The sequence below is a fragment of the Oncorhynchus tshawytscha genome, linkage group LG07 (genome assembly GCF_018296145.1).
Source record: "Oncorhynchus tshawytscha isolate Ot180627B linkage group LG07, Otsh_v2.0, whole genome shotgun sequence".
NCBI classification, from domain to species: Eukaryota; Metazoa; Chordata; class Actinopteri; order Salmoniformes; family Salmonidae; genus Oncorhynchus; species Oncorhynchus tshawytscha.
Window position 1 is genome coordinate 16,938,328 of NC_056435.1, and position 15,237 is coordinate 16,953,564.

General features: G+C 45.0%; 1 protein-coding gene across 1 annotated transcript; it reads left to right on the forward strand.

Moving 5' to 3' along the window:
* The first annotated feature begins 7,797 nt into the window (after positions 1-7,797).
* LOC112239854 (DNA ligase 1-like) lies at positions 7,798-15,237 on the forward strand. Its single transcript, XM_024408250.2, has 2 exons — positions 7,798-8,339; positions 12,794-15,237. Exons 1-2 carry the CDS (start codon positions 8,111-8,113, stop codon positions 12,934-12,936), a joined length of 372 nt encoding a protein of 123 aa, XP_024264018.1. The 5' UTR covers positions 7,798-8,110; the 3' UTR covers positions 12,937-15,237.

The window sequence follows — 15,237 nt, forward strand, 5'->3', positions numbered from 1 at the left end:
AAAGCTGAAATAAATCATTCTCTCTACTATTATTTTTGACATTTCAAATTCTTAAAATAAAGTGGTGATCCTAACTGACCTAAAACAGGGAAGTTTTGCTCGGATTAAATGTCAGGAATTGTGAAAAACTGAGTTTAAATGTATTTGGCTGAGGTGTATGTAAACTTCCGACTTCAACTGTTTATACATCAAATCACATTTTATTTGTCACATACACATGTTTAGCAGATGTTATTGCAGGTATAGCGAAATGCTTGTGTATCTAGCTCCAACAGTCCAGTAATATCTAAGAAGTAATATCTAACAATTCACACAATCTAAATGAATGGAATTAAGAATATATAAATATTTAGACAAGCGATGTCAGAGCAGCATAGACTAAGATACAGTAGAATAGGATAGAATACGGTATATACATATATGAGTAATGCATAGACTAAGATACAGTAGAATGGGATAGAATACAGTATATACATATGAGATGAGTAATACATAGACTAAGATACAGTAGAATAGGATAGAATACAGTATATACCAGAGGTGGGACAAAGTCATTGTTTTACAAGTCACAAGTAAGTCTCAAGTCTTAGCACTCAAGTCCCAAATCAAGACAAGCTATGGGGCGCAATCAGGCGATGTCGGCTTGAACACAATCGCCCAACCTTAACACACACATACACACACCCTCTCTGTGTCTGGTTACAGTAGGCTAACGTATGTCAATGGTTTAAGGAACAGCAGTAACATCAGGCAGGATTTAGGCTTCCAACTGCCGAGCCAGTTGTAGCTCAATCTTGGGTGCAATGTTCACGTTCCCACACTGACTGACGTTGTGGAGGAACATTGATTTAATGTTACGTTAGCCTACATGCTATACTAGCAAAAAAAATATTGTATAGCTGTCGGCTATATTAGCCATGACTTACCGTTCTTGGTGCAACTTCAAATGTCGAACAAAGTTGGAAGTTGTTGCGCCTCCGTCTGTAATGTTCTTCCCAGATGTTTTGCAAGTTGCAATCCGTTTTTTGTTGATACAGCGTAGTCTTTATATCTGAAAATAATAATTACTTAATTACATCAAGTGTTCCAGTGGTAAAATGTTTGATTGAATTACATCAACTGTTCCAATGGTAAAACGTTTGATTTAATTACATCAACTGTTCCAATGGTAAAACGTTTGATTTAATTACATCAAGTGTTCCAATGGTAAAACGTTTGATTTAATTAAAATGTAAATAATATCTACATTAATAGTGGATTGATCGTGTTTCAACATATTCCTAAACATAAAAATATATTCTCAATCTTCTATTGTGTTATTGACTGAATGTTTGTTCATGTGTAACTCTGTGTTGTTGTTTTTGTCGCACTTCTTTGCTTTATTTTCAGGCCATGACCTTAGTATTCTTTGTTTTCTTTATTATTTTGGTTAGGTCAGGGTGTGACATGGGTGATGTATGTGTTTTTGTACTGTCTAAGGGTTTTGTATGTTTATGGGGTTGTTTACTATCTACTTGTTTTGTATGTCTATGGTTGCCTAGATTGGTTCTCAATCAGAGTCAGTTGTTTATCGTTGTCTCTGATTGGGAACCATATTTAGGCAGCAATATTCTTTGGGTAATTCGTGTGTTATTGTCTATGTGTTAGTTGCCTGTGTCTGCACTATATATTTAGCTTCAGTTTCTCGGTCACTTTGGATTTTCTTTTTTCCTTGTTTTGGAAGAGAACGTGAGACGGGTGCGCCATTCTCCTTGCGGAGATGGCGCAAAATCCACCAACACAGTCGGTCCCTGGGATTGGGCTGGCCAACACGATTCGGTTTGCTTGGAAGGAAAAGGAGTTGGAGCCTTTAGGACAGGAAACTTTTGGAAGGACAATCTTGATGGGGATTCTAAAGCTGACGGTGAAGGACGTATTTTGCTTCCAAGGCAACTCGTTGGAGGGAGCATACGACGTGGCACTACATACAGAGGAGAAACACGATGATATCCTGAGAAGGGCCAGAGCAGTGGGAGGTAAGAGGCCGATGTGTCACTATGAAATAACAAGCCTGGCGAGGAACAACTTTAGGGTTGTGACTGTAAACATTTACAACCAATACGTTAAGGACGAGGATGTGAGTACCTTTCTGGGGAGATACATGGAAAACATTTCCTCAGCAAGGCACCTCAAAGACTCCCTTGGATTTTGGAATGGGAGGAGAGGCTTCCAGGCCCTCCTCAGGGAGGACCCAAAGGGACATGGTGGCTACCTTCTCCCTTTATTATGTTCTCCCTGGGGGCTGACAGGGGGACGTTGTTTTATGCACGTCAGCCCCCATTTTGCAGGCGCTGTATGGCCTACGGCCACATCTTCGCCTCGTGCAGCACAAGAAAATGCAGATTTTGTGGATCTGGGGAGCACGAGGCGAGGGATTGTGACGAGCCTAAGGCGTGCCACGGGTGTGGCTCGCCAGCACACCTGTGGCGGGGGTGCCCGGCTCGTCAGAGGTCATATGCGTCTGCGGCTGGGGGGGGAGCAGGAGCGGGGGATGGGGGAAGAAGAGGAGGGGAAGGAAGCATGATGACCAAAGTACAGGCCCAGAGGGGAAGGCCGCAGGGAAGGAGGAGGAGCAAGAAGCGGCGGATGGAAGAGAGAAGGAAACGGAAGGCACGGGAATAGGAGAACCAGGAAAAGCGGCAGAAGAAGGCAAGCGAGTGGAGGAGCATGAGAGAGAAGAAAGCGAGGGAGGGGTGGTGGAGAAGGAGACGGTGGAAGAGCAAGTGGAGTGGGGGGAAAGTGCCCAGGTGGAAGAGATGAGGGGTATGGTGGAGGAGCTGGCGGGGGGTGGTATCTCTCCACTGCCGCCATCACCAAAGAAGAGAATGAAGAGGAGGGTGCGATTGGCCGACAGTGAGAGGGAGGGGATGGCCAAGAGAGCGATGGGGGTGGGAGAAACCTCTGGGTTGCTGCTGGTTTCCCCAGGCCCTCAACTTCTGTTGGGTGGGGACCCACCTAACAAGGCCCAGGACTGGGTAGAGGAGGAGGTGGGGAGTTTTTTGTTTGGGGACTCAGCCTCCCCTATTTTCTTCCAAACCAGCTACAGCGCTGGGGAGGGGGAGGAGTGTGGGGGCAGACCCAGGGTGCAGGGCACCCCGGTGCCAAACACTATTCCTGCATCCTGTGTTGGTGAGATGGAGGAAGAGAAGAGGGGGGGGATGTCGGGAGTACGGATGGTGTTCCCACCGGTAGACATGGAGCAGGGGAGCATCGGGTGAGTCTCCTGTTTTTGTTTTTTTTCTGTCTGGGTTTAGTATTTGAGTGAAATTTTTTATGTTTTTATTTTATTCTTTCATGGGGTCTAATTTTACTTTTGTTAGTTTAAATGTAAGGGGTTTAAGGGAGTTTGTTAAGAGGAGGGCGGTATTTAGTTATTTGGAGGGTGTGGGGTTTGATTTTTGTTTTTTACAGGAGGTTCACCTGAGGGATGGAGGGGATGTTAGTAGGTTTAAGAGGGAGTGGGACAAGGGGGAGTCGGTTTGGGGTATTGGGGGGTGCACTCATCGGGGATAGGGATTTTGTGTGGGCACAGGGAGGTAAAAGTGGAGGGTTCTTTTGTGGTGATGCAGGGGAGGGTTATGGGGGTGGATGTCACGATAAGGGATTGTAAGTTTAGATTAGTGGTGGTGTATGGGCCACAGGTGGCGGCAGACAGGAGGGAGATGGTGGACTGTCTGGCGCCCCTGTGCATCACAAATAGGAAATTAGTGATAGGGGGGATTTTAATATAGATTTAGGAGTAGGGGGGATAGCAGTGCAGACACCATCACCGGGCTAATGGCTTGCCATGGTCTGGTTGATGGTGGCCTGCACACTACTCCAAAAATGGCCGGTCCTACATGGTGCAATCCAGGGGGGTTGTGCGGAGGCTCGACTATATTTTTGTATCCAGGTCTTTGGGTAAGTTGTCTGGGCGGCTGTTGCCTGTTTACTTTTCAGATCACGACGGGGTGCTCCTGCAGGTGGGGTCGCCAGTCTGCCTCTTCGGTAGGGGGTACTGGAAGTTAGATCGGGATGTGCTGGAGGACCAGGCTTTCGTTGGCGCTTTTTTTGGTTTCTTTTGGAGGCTTGAAGGCCCCCGGTCCATGTGCGAGGGGTTGTTAGAGTGGTGGGAATTGGTTAAGGTGAGGATAAGGGCTTTTATAATAGGGTATTGCAAGAGGAAAAAAAGGGAGGAAAGGAGGGAGGTGGATCGTATCCAAAGGTTAATCGAACTCGAGTACAAGGCAGACAACCTCGGCAGGTCGTTTGACTGGGAGAGATCCGCAACCCTAAAGGCGCAGCTCAGGGAGCTGCAGGAGCGGAAGGCTTGAGCTTTCCTGGAGCGTGCGCATAGTGGCTTTCTAGAACACAATGAGACTTGTTCCGGTATGTTCTTTAAGTCGGTTAGGGCCAGACAGAGTAGGAAGGTAATGCATGGTGTTAGGGAAGAAAATGGTAGTATAGTTAGAAAACCAGAGGAAATGGTCAGGGTGACAACTGACCATTTCCAAGGTTTATTTAATGAAAGGGAAATAGATGTAGAGCAGGGAAATGTGTTTTTAGAACACTTGTCCAGGCGGTTGCCGGAGGACATTAGAGAAGTGATGGAGGCCCAGATCTCACTAGAAGAGGTTGAGAGCGCTCTTAGGAGGATAGGAAAAGGGAAGGTGCCTGGGATGGATGGGCTGCCGGCTGAGTTTTATCTCAAGTTTTGGGGTATAATTGGACCAGTGGTCCTCGAAGTCTTGAAGGCCATCCTTGAGACGGGGGTCCCGGGGGGTCAATGGCTGTTGGTGTGCTGTCACTTCTGTATAAGAAGGGGGAAGCAACAGACCTTGGCAACTGGCTGCCGTTGACCATGCTGTGCGTAGATTACAAGCTACTTGCAAAGGTTTTAGCAGACCGGTTGCGTACAGCCCTTCCCTACATCGTCCATGAGGATCAGACGTGCGGGGTAGAGGGCCGCTCTATTAGATGGAACCTACAGTTAATCAGGGACTCCATCGCTTGGGTTGAAGATAGAGGACTGCCTTTAATGGTAGCAGTGCTAGATCAGGCGAAAGCCTTTGATCGCGTGAATAGATCCTTTTTATTCAGAGTGTTAGGTCGATTAGGATTTGGGGAGAAGTTCATAGGATGGATTCGTACATTATATGTCGGAGCGGGGTGCCGAGTTAGTGTAAATAGTCACTTGGGTGACGTTTTTGACCTCTCGTCTGGGGTCAGGCAGGGTGCCCACTCTCGGCTCTCCTCTTCGTTCTGTACATGGAGCCTCTGGGGGCTGCCATTAGGGCAGACACAGGGGTGGAAGGCTTGTTGATCCCTGGAAGTGGTGGGCTGCGTGTTAAGATGACGCAGTACGCCGAAGACACTTCCTTGCTGCTGTGCAAGGACTCGTGCTTGACAAGGTCCCTTGCCATCATTGGGGATTTCACCCGAGCGTCGGGAGCGGTTCTGAACCATGCAAAGTCTTCCGTTAAGTTTTTCGGAAGATGGCGTGGATGGACGGATGTGCCCGGGGGGTTATCTCTCTGTGAGGGGGCCCTGAGGATTCTCGGGGTCCATTTTGAGACCTCCGGCTCAGCGACGCTGAACTGGAACATGGGTATCGCAGTGGTACAGAGGAAGCTAGCGATGTGGAGGGCTAGGTCTTTGTCTTTTATGGGCAAGGTCCTGGTCCTAAAGGTGGATGTGTTGCCGTCTCTTTTGTATTTGCCGTACATCTACCCACTGCCGGCTTGTCTGAGGAGGCCTCTAGTGAGGTTTGTGTTTCAGTTCATGTGGGGTGGCAGGTACGAGTGGGTCGCCAGGGCACGCATGCTCTGTCCCATCGGGGAGGGAGGTAGGGGGGTACCACATCTCCCCCTCAAACTTGATGCAATTTTTGTTTCTTTTTTGTTGACGGAACTTGCTCAGCTGGTAACACACCCGTCCGGTTACCTCCTGCGGGTGTTCTTCTCGTACCAGGTGAGAAGCGTAATGGTGTGGTCTAACACGGGTCCTCTGGCGGAACAGCTGCCGGCCATGGCCAAAGTGCCACTGCGTGCGCACCCCGAGGTTGAGGTTGCCCGAGTAGGTTTAGATCACAGGCACCTGTACGTGGAGGTCAGACAGGCAGGGAGTCCGGTGCCTGTAGTGGGAATCTCGGCAGTGGTCTGGGAGGGAGTGCAGGTGCGGGGTTTCGACAACAGGCTCAAGGACCTGAATTGGTTGAGCCTCCACAAGTGCTTGCCGGTATGTTCCATCATGTACCGGCATAGTTTGGTGCGATCCCCCACCTGTCCAAGATCCTCTTGTGGCAGGGAGGAGACACCATGTCTTTTGTGCACCATGTCTTTTGGGACTGTGCCTTTGCCGGAGTAGTATGGGCTAGGGCACGGGTGTTGTTAGGTAGGGTAAGAGGGGATTTTGTGTTAACGTGGGCAAGATTAGAGAGAGGTTTAGGGAGAGCTAGGGGGACGGATAGGGACAGGTTTCTGCTTTGGCTTCTCATGAGCCTCTTTAAAAGGGGGCTGTGGGAAGCCAGGCAGAACATGGTCAAGACAGGAAGAGATTGGGTGGTGGAAGGGATAGTGAGGAGGGTGGAAGGGGATTTGAAGGGGAGGATGAAGAGGGATGAGAGGAAGTGGGGGCAGCATGCTGCTCGGGAGAGGTGGAAGTGGGGTTTAGGGCTGAGGTTAATTTAGATTTTTTAAGGGGATAGATTAGGAACGGGGAGATAGGGAAAGTTAGTTTGTAGGATGATGGGGAGGGAAGATGCTCCCCTGAGGGTATGTTTTTGTTTGGTGTGTTCGTTTGATATTTAAAACTGCCATGATTTGAGAGTGAATGATATTTATGATTTTGTAAAGAGTGAATGGCATTGAATGTAATAAATTATTTTTATAAAAAAATATATATTTATAGCTTCACCTTCGTCATTGTTGTTGTTGTAGTTTGTTTAGTGTTTTCTTCATTAAATAAGTAACATGTATTTACAAAGTTATACTGTTACATTGATGCTGTTGACCCGGATCACTGGTTGCTGCGGAAAAAGGAGGAGGTCAAAAGGGGGGTGAGTGTAGCCGATGTGAAATGGCTAGCTAGTTAGCGGTGATGCGCGCTAGTGGCGTTTCAATCGGTGACATCACTTGCTCTGAGACCTTGAAGTAGTGGTTCCCCTTGCTCTGCAAGGGCTGCGGCTTTTGTGGAGCGATAGGTAACGATGCTTCGTGGGTGACTGTTGTTGATGTGTGCAGAGGGTCCCTGGTTTGAGCCCGGGTATGGGCGAGGGACGGATTAAAGTTGCGCCTTGGTCTCCTCCATACAACGAACATGACATTTATCTTGGGCGCAGTTGTAAATGAGAACTTGTTCTAAACTGCCTACCTGGTTAAATAAAGGTGAAATTAATCATACAAAAATGTAGGAGCAGTATAGACCTAGTCTGTTCATTATATACATCTACATGATGTATTGTTACACCATGTAGGAGCAGTGTAGACCTACAGTAGCTGGCTACTTATTTAGATTTAGTTTGACTTAATGAAACTACCTTAAATGTGCTGTAGTAAAAATTATAATATTCGCACTAATCAATCAACACTTTCTTGTCTTTGTATGTGTCAATATAATCGTATTATTTTATTAAAACCATTTAAAAGAATCTTTGTCTGAAAATAAAATATGATCCTCAACTGCGTTTCCCCTCCAGTCAGCAGAAGGCGATGTGCGTCTTTCAGGCGACGCTGCCAGCGTGACGTATAATCTAGTGAACGGTTCTTCAAAAACAGCTGGTCACCCACCTCCGTAGCTTGCTAGCCAACATAGCCGAAAGATTCAAGCTATTTATACACTTTCGGTGTATATTAGCTACTGTGTTTTAGACACACATCTGTCGTTTCAACTTGTTAACCTATTTAATTTAATATTACGTTATTTTGTATTAGTCAGCTATAGTAGTTGGGTGGTTAAGTTAGCACTAGTCTAGTTGCTAATGATAACTAACTAGCTAACATCCCCGAACATGACCTCCCTAAACTACTCTCCTCCTGTTAAAGAAGAGGAGGGCTGCTGGACGGAGAATTAAGTTCTGGGGCTGAACATTGTCATGAAAGAGGAGAAGGAAGAAGAGGATGTCACAGTTAAACAAGAAGTAGAAGTTGAGGCTGTTACAGTGAAAGAAGAGGAAGAAGCGTTCAGAGTGAAAGAGGAGGAGGATGTTACAGTAAAAGAAGATGAGAAAGAGGAGGATGCCGTTTTTGGAGTGAAGAATGAAGGGGAGATTACAGTCACATTGAAAGATGAAGAGGATGAGATAGGAGATCTGAGTAACACCAGTAAGTACCGCCTTAAATGTGTTTTTAACTTCCGAGTTGGCTCATCAATACCTCTTCAACGGAGGGCCCTGGGATGATGACTGATATGTCTAGAATCAGACGACGTAGATGACAAGCTACCCCTTGTTTTCTCCGTTCCGTTTCCAAAAAGTGACTTAAAATATATATTTGAGAAGGGTCTGTATGCTGACCGCAGACTGGGTGCTACGGCATGTTGTGATTTTAACGTAGTGATGTTTTACTACACACAGTGCCCGCCAATAGTGCCATGTGAGAGTTGGCTACACCAAAGATTATGGATATACTGACAAGATGTCTCTCTGCCCTGACAAGGGGGGTCGTTGTCCACAAAGCGTCACTGAGGGTTCTCTATCTCCCACATATCCTTTCTTTGGATTGGTGGACACTTCTTATTGTTGTAATCTATTTTTTTTATATCTTCTATGAGGGTTGTTGACGTCAACCGCCTGTATTCAATGGAGAGAGATGCTAAGCTACTAGAAATGGTATAGTGGTGTGTGTAATAGAACATGAGATAAATCACATTGTGGTGGGTCCAATAGAACAGGAGAGAAATTACATAGTAGTGTGTCTAATAGAACAGGAGAGAAATGATAGTGGTGGGTCCAATAGAACAGGAGAGAAATGGCATAGTGGTGGGTCTAATAGAACAGAAGAGAAATGACAGTGGTGGGTCCAATAGAACAGGAGAGAAATGACAGTGGTGGGTCTAATAGAACAGGAGAGAAATGGCATAGTGGTGGGTCTAATAGAACAGAAGAGAAATGACAGTGGCATTAGTGGTGGGTCTAATAGAACAGAAGAAATGAAATGAACAGTGTGGTGGGTCTAATAGAACAGGAGAGAAATGACAGTGGTGGGTCCAATAGAACAGGAGAGAAATTACATAGTGGTGGGTCTAATAGAACAGAAGAGAAATGAAGTGGTGGGTCTAATAGAACAGGAGAGAAATGGCATAGTGGTGGGTCTAATAGAACAGAAGAGAAATGACAGTGGTGGGTCCAATAGAACAGGAGAGAAATTACATAGTGGTGGGTCTAATAGAACAGGAGAGAAATGGCATATTGGTGGGTCCAACAGGTAATTAAATTGTCCCAAATTATATAATTACTCCTGTCTATACAGAAATATATAAAATACTTTACCAGAAAGCATGACGTTGCCACAGAGGAGTCAGGGATCATTAGCTTCTTTACAAAAATACCTGTTTTGTTTCAAATCACAAGCTTGTAGGCTTATGCCTATTTGGGCAGTGCATGTTGTAATAGGCCTCGCTGATTATTGAGTTGAGGCTGTCAGTGAAAAGCATCTCAAATAGGTGTGAAGATAATGTCTCTTGAGTATAATTTAAAATGTTGAGACAAGGAGAAGGGGAGGGTTGTGTGGTGAAGATATAGGTCAGTCTCTCTTCAGAATGCGTCCTCCACTGGCTTCCACCAATTCTTGCTCCTTCGTTGTTTCATTGTGTGAATTGATTCCCCTTAGTTTGAGTTTATTATATAAATTCCCCTTTACAAATGTCACCAGTAGTAAATGTACAGTTATTTCCTGTCATTTGGTTACATTCATTTCTGTTAATACATGTACTAATTACAGTCATTTACTGTTGTCATTCACAGAGTGGAAACGTTGTCTGTTCAAAACCTGCTACACTTGTGAGAAACCACTTTTGGTTTATTTCAGAACCATCATTTACAAGATTCGTCAATTTTTTTCATTGTCTTTTTGTTTGGAGTTCTCCATGTGAGCAATGAGCATGTCTGGTTTCTCTGTCCTGATAATGTTGAGGGAGCGAGTGTCTGGTTTCTCTGTCCATGATAATGTTGAGGGAGCGCCCACCTGAGCATAGAACTACTTGGCTGCTGGAGGAAATGTAGGAAAGTGTTTTTTTTTACATCCATTGTGACGTTCCCCGACAAGAGAGACAAAAATGTCTCTCAACCAGAAGAATACTCTCAACCCCAGATACCTATGAACTACTATATTATGTCTGCATTACAAATAGTCTGTCACTAGTTAACTGAAATACCACTCTTGGCTTTGGGCAAAGGACCAACACAGTCCACCAGAACCCTGCTGAAAGGTTTGTCAAAAGCAGGAATAGGCTGCAAAGGTGCAACCGGTACAGCTTGGTTCGGTTTACCGGTCCGCTGGCAAACACTACAGGATTTACAGTGTGCCACAGCATCCTGTTTCAGACATCTGGTTGACCCCCAGATGACCTGCCATACTACCATCGTGAGCCACAGCATCCTGTTTCAGATGTCTTGTTGACCCCCAGATGACCTGCCATACTACCAGCGTGAGCCACAACATCCTGTTTCAGACGTCTTGTTGACCCCCAGATGACCTGCCATACTTCCATTGTGAGCCACAGCATCTTGTTTCAGATGTCTTGTTGACCCCCAGATGACCTGCCATACTTCCATCGTGAGCCACAACATCCTGTTTCAGACGTCTTGTTGACCCCAGATGACCTGCCATACTTCCATCGTGAGCCACAACATCCTGGTTCAGACGTCTTGTTGACCCCAGATGACCTGCCATACTTCCATCGTGAGCCAACCTCCGTATCTTTTGTCGAAGCGCAACTGGAACAACAATTTGAGATAAACTGGGCCAATCGTCTTGCCCAGAAGTTGCGCGAGAACACCATTTCCTCGTTAGATCACCATTTCCTCGTTAGAACGCCATGACCTCGTTAGAACGCCATGACCTCGTTAGAACGCCATGACCTCGTTAGAACGCCATGACCTCGTTAGAACGCCATGACCTCGTTAGAACACCATGTCCTCGCTAGAACGCCATTTCCTTTACTCTGTTCAGCAATCAGCTGCTTCCTAGAAACATCTTGACTCTGTTCAGCAATCAGCTGCTTCCTAGAAACATCTTGACTCTGTTCAGCAATCAGCTGCTTCCTAGAAACATCTTGACTCTGTTCAGCAATCAGCTGCTTCCTAGAAACATCTTGACTCTGTTCAGCAATCAGCTGCTTCCTAGAAACATCTTGACTCTGTTCAGCAGTCAGCTGCTTCCTAGAAACAGCTTAGCTCTGTTCAGCAATCAGCTGCTTCCTAGACATCCAAGTGTCAACTGTAGGGATCCTCTCTTCATTGAGGTTCTACAAACTCTCACCTTTGGGGTTTTCAAAGGAGAGGTCAACTCAGGAGGTTGACCAAAATCAGGATCACCCATAAATGTCTGACAGATCGACCATGGTGGGATCACTGATATCCTCAACAGTAGACTTGCTCCTGGTGACTTTCTTAGACAGAGCACGTGTAACGGCACATGCTGGGATCACTTTAGGGTACTTTTCTGATAACCCATCTGGTTCCTCAATTCTGGGTTCCTTACAAACCACAGGATTTGGCACAACCTTCCCTCCAGCCAAAATGAGACCCCCTTCACCGGTAGGCTAGGCCTCACTCCAACGACAACGGAATGGGAAATGTTTTAAGGTTATACCAAGGATCATTTTGCTATTACATTTTGAATTGTAAGACCAATGGAAGTATCAACAAAAAATATTAAATTATTTTAATTCAAAAAACTATTTGTCCATACTGCTATAACTCATAGTAACCATAGTAACACATTGGATAACATTCACAACATGGAACAACAGTAACCATAGTAACATTGTTTCCCCCAAAACATCTAAAGGAAGTTTGTTCTGAGGTGTCTGTCCTATATCTGTGAGATTTTTTGGGATGTCTTTAATCCCTTATTTATGTCGCTAAAGTCGTTCCACATTTGGTTACTTTACAGCCTCATTCTACAATAAATAAAAAACGGATCAATCTACACACAATGATGTAATGAAAAAGCAAAAATAGGTTTTTAGAAAAGATGTCACATTTATTAAAAGAAAAGAATATTATTATTTATTATTATTATTTACATAAGTATTCAAACCGTTTACTATGAGACTCGAAATTGAGCTCAGGTGCATACTGTTTCCATCATCATCGTTGAGATGTTTCTACAACTTGATTGGAGTCCATCTGTGGTAAATTCAATTGATTGGACATGAAATGGAAAGGCACACACCTGTCTGGCTACCACAGCATTCTGAAGCATTCGTGCTTCTACACCTGCATTGCTTGCTGTTTGGGGTTTTAGGCTGGGTTTCTGTACAGCACTTTGAGATATCAGCTGGTCTAAGAAGGGCTATATAAATCAATACGCCATCCCATAGTCAAACATGTAAGGAAAGCTTTTTTTTTTAAATCAAAAGGGATGCTGTCAAAAATGTATTGAATTCAATTGGATTTACCCAGCCTACAAAGCACTACAGCCACTCTGTGATGACCAGTTCTGCTCTTTTATTGAGGGATCTAGTCTAGATTAAACCTCATATGAAGACCGTTTTATCATATGGAGGTTTCATTCAGGTCTCTGTTTAACTAGATAATGTTTGTCTTTGGCAGGAGAGAGACCAGACTCTCGCTATGACAGCAGGAAGAGTCCTTCAGTTGAACCAGACCCAGAGACGCCCAAACCAGCAAGACAACACCACTGCTCCCACTGTGAAAAGAGTTTTCGCTGGTTAGGGAACCTAAATCGCCATTAGAGAAAAGCCTGAAGGCCATTTCTCCACACTGGAGAAAAGCCATACCACAGCTTCCACTGTGAAAAGAGATTTTCCAGATCAGGGGACTTAAAAGCTCATGAGAGGACACACACAGGCGAAAAGCCTTTCCAATGTGCCCAGTGTGGAAAGAGTTTTATTCAGTTAGGAAGCCTGGAGGAGCATGAGAGAATACACACAGGAGAAAAGCCTTACCACTGCTCCCAGTGTAAAAGTAGTTTTTCACGAGTAGGAGCCCTAAAAGCTCATGAGAGGACACACACAAGATTAAAGCCTTACCACTGCTTCCAATGTGAAAAGAGATTTTCCCGATCAGGGGACCTAGAAGCTCATGAGAGGACACACACAGGAGAAAAGCCTTTTCAATGCTCACAGTGTAAAAAGAGTTTTACTGTGTTAGCTAATCTGAAAAGGCATGAGAGAATACACACAGGAGAAAAGCCTCATCACTGTTCCCACTGTGGAATTAGTTTTATTCAGTCAAGGAGCCTGAAGGAGCATGAGTGGACACACACAGGAGAAAAGCCTTTCCAATGTTCCCAGTGTGGAAAGAGTTTTATCGTGTTAAGTAACCTGAAAAGGCATAAGAGAATACACACAGGAGAAAAGCCTTACCACTGCTTCCAATGTGAAAAGAGATTTTCCCGATCAGGGGACCTAAAAGCTCATGAGTGGACACACACTGGAGAAGAACCTTTCCATTGTTCCCAGTGTGGGAAGCGTTTTACTGTGTTAGCTAACCTGAAAAGGCATGAGAGAATACACACAGGAGAAAAGCCTCATCACTGTTCCCACTGTGGAATTAGTTTTATTCAGTCAAGGAGCCTGAAGGAGCATGAGTGGACACACACAGGAGAAAAGCCTTTCCAATGTTCCCAGTGTGGAAAGAGTTTTATCGTGTTAAGTAACCTAAAAAGGCATGAGAGAATACACACAGGAGAAAAGCCATTCCAATGTTCCCATTGTGGAAACAGTTTTACTCAGAGAGGGCATCTACAAGAGCATAAGAGAATTCACACAGGAGAAAAGCCTTAACACTGCTCCCAGTGTAAAAATAGATTTTCCCGAGTAGGGGACCTAAAAGCTCAGGAGAGGACACACACAGGAGAAAAGCCTTTCCAATGTTCCCATTGTAGAAAGAGTTTTACTGTGTTAGCTACCCTGAAAAGGCATGAGAGAATACACACAGAAGAAAATCCGGGCACTGAAGACGTGGATGTCGATTAAGGCAGCCCCTCGCACCTCTGATTCAGAGGGGTTGGGTTAAATGCGGAAGACACATTTCAGTTGAAGTTGTACAACTGACTAGGTATCCCCCTTTCCCTTTGCCTATAGAGCTCTGCTATAAACATGAGAGCAAGATTAGATTTTATGTTCTGCATTATTATTATTATGGAGGCCATCACGTTAAGAAATTATGGTATGTTCTGAAAACTGACTTCAGGTTTTTGAGGAATCTAGTCTTGCAGGAAGACAGTTTTATTTTATGGAGGTTTAATTCAGTTCTCTTCTCAGTATTTAACTAAATACTCTGTCTTTGGTATGAGAGGGACTAGACTTATCACTGCTCCCAGTGTGGAAAGAGTTTTACCTGGTTAAGGAGCATAAGACACACCAAAAAAGCCTTACCACTGCTCCCAGCGTAAAATTGATTTTTACGAGTAGGGAACCAAAAAGCTCATGAGAGGACACACACACAGGAGAAAAGCCTTTCCAATGCTCCCAGTGTGGAAAGAGTTTTACCTGGTTAAGGAACAAGAAGGAGTATAAGAAGACGCACCAAAAAGGCCCTACCACTGCTCTCTCTGTGTGGAAGGACATTTTCCCAGTCACAGAACCTGAAATCACATGAGAGAATAAAGGTGCGGTGTTCTGACTTATTTTTGACTGAGAATTGCCACATGAAATCATATTGTTCATGATAATGCATGTTTATATAAGGTCCCACAGTTGACAATGCCCGTGAGAGCAAACACCAAGCAGTAAGGTCAAAGAAATTGTCCATAGAGCTCCGAGACAGGATTGTGTCAAGGCACAGATCTGGGGAAGGGTACCAAAAATTGTCTAGCATTGAAAGTCCCCAAGAACACAGTGGTCACCATCATTCTAGAATGGAAGAAGCTTGGAACCACCAAGACTCTTCCTAAAGCTGGCCGCCCGCCAAACTGAGAAATGAGGGTAGGAGGGCCTTGGTCAGGTAGGTGACCAAGAACCCGATGGTCACTCTGACAGAGCTCCAGAGTTCCTCTGTGGAGATGGGAGAAACTTCCAGAATGACAACCA

What these genes read in the sequence shown, in the direction of transcription:
- LOC112239854 (XM_024408250.2), top strand. Translation starts at nt 8,111, where the DNA reads ATGAAAGAGGAGAAGGAAGAAGAGGATGTCACAGTTAAACAAGAAGTA. An exon ending in AGGAGATCTGAGTAACACCA is followed by an intron (nt 8,340 to 12,793) that starts GTAAGTACCGCC and finishes TGTCTTTGGCAG; the next exon opens with GAGAGAGACCAGACTCTCGC.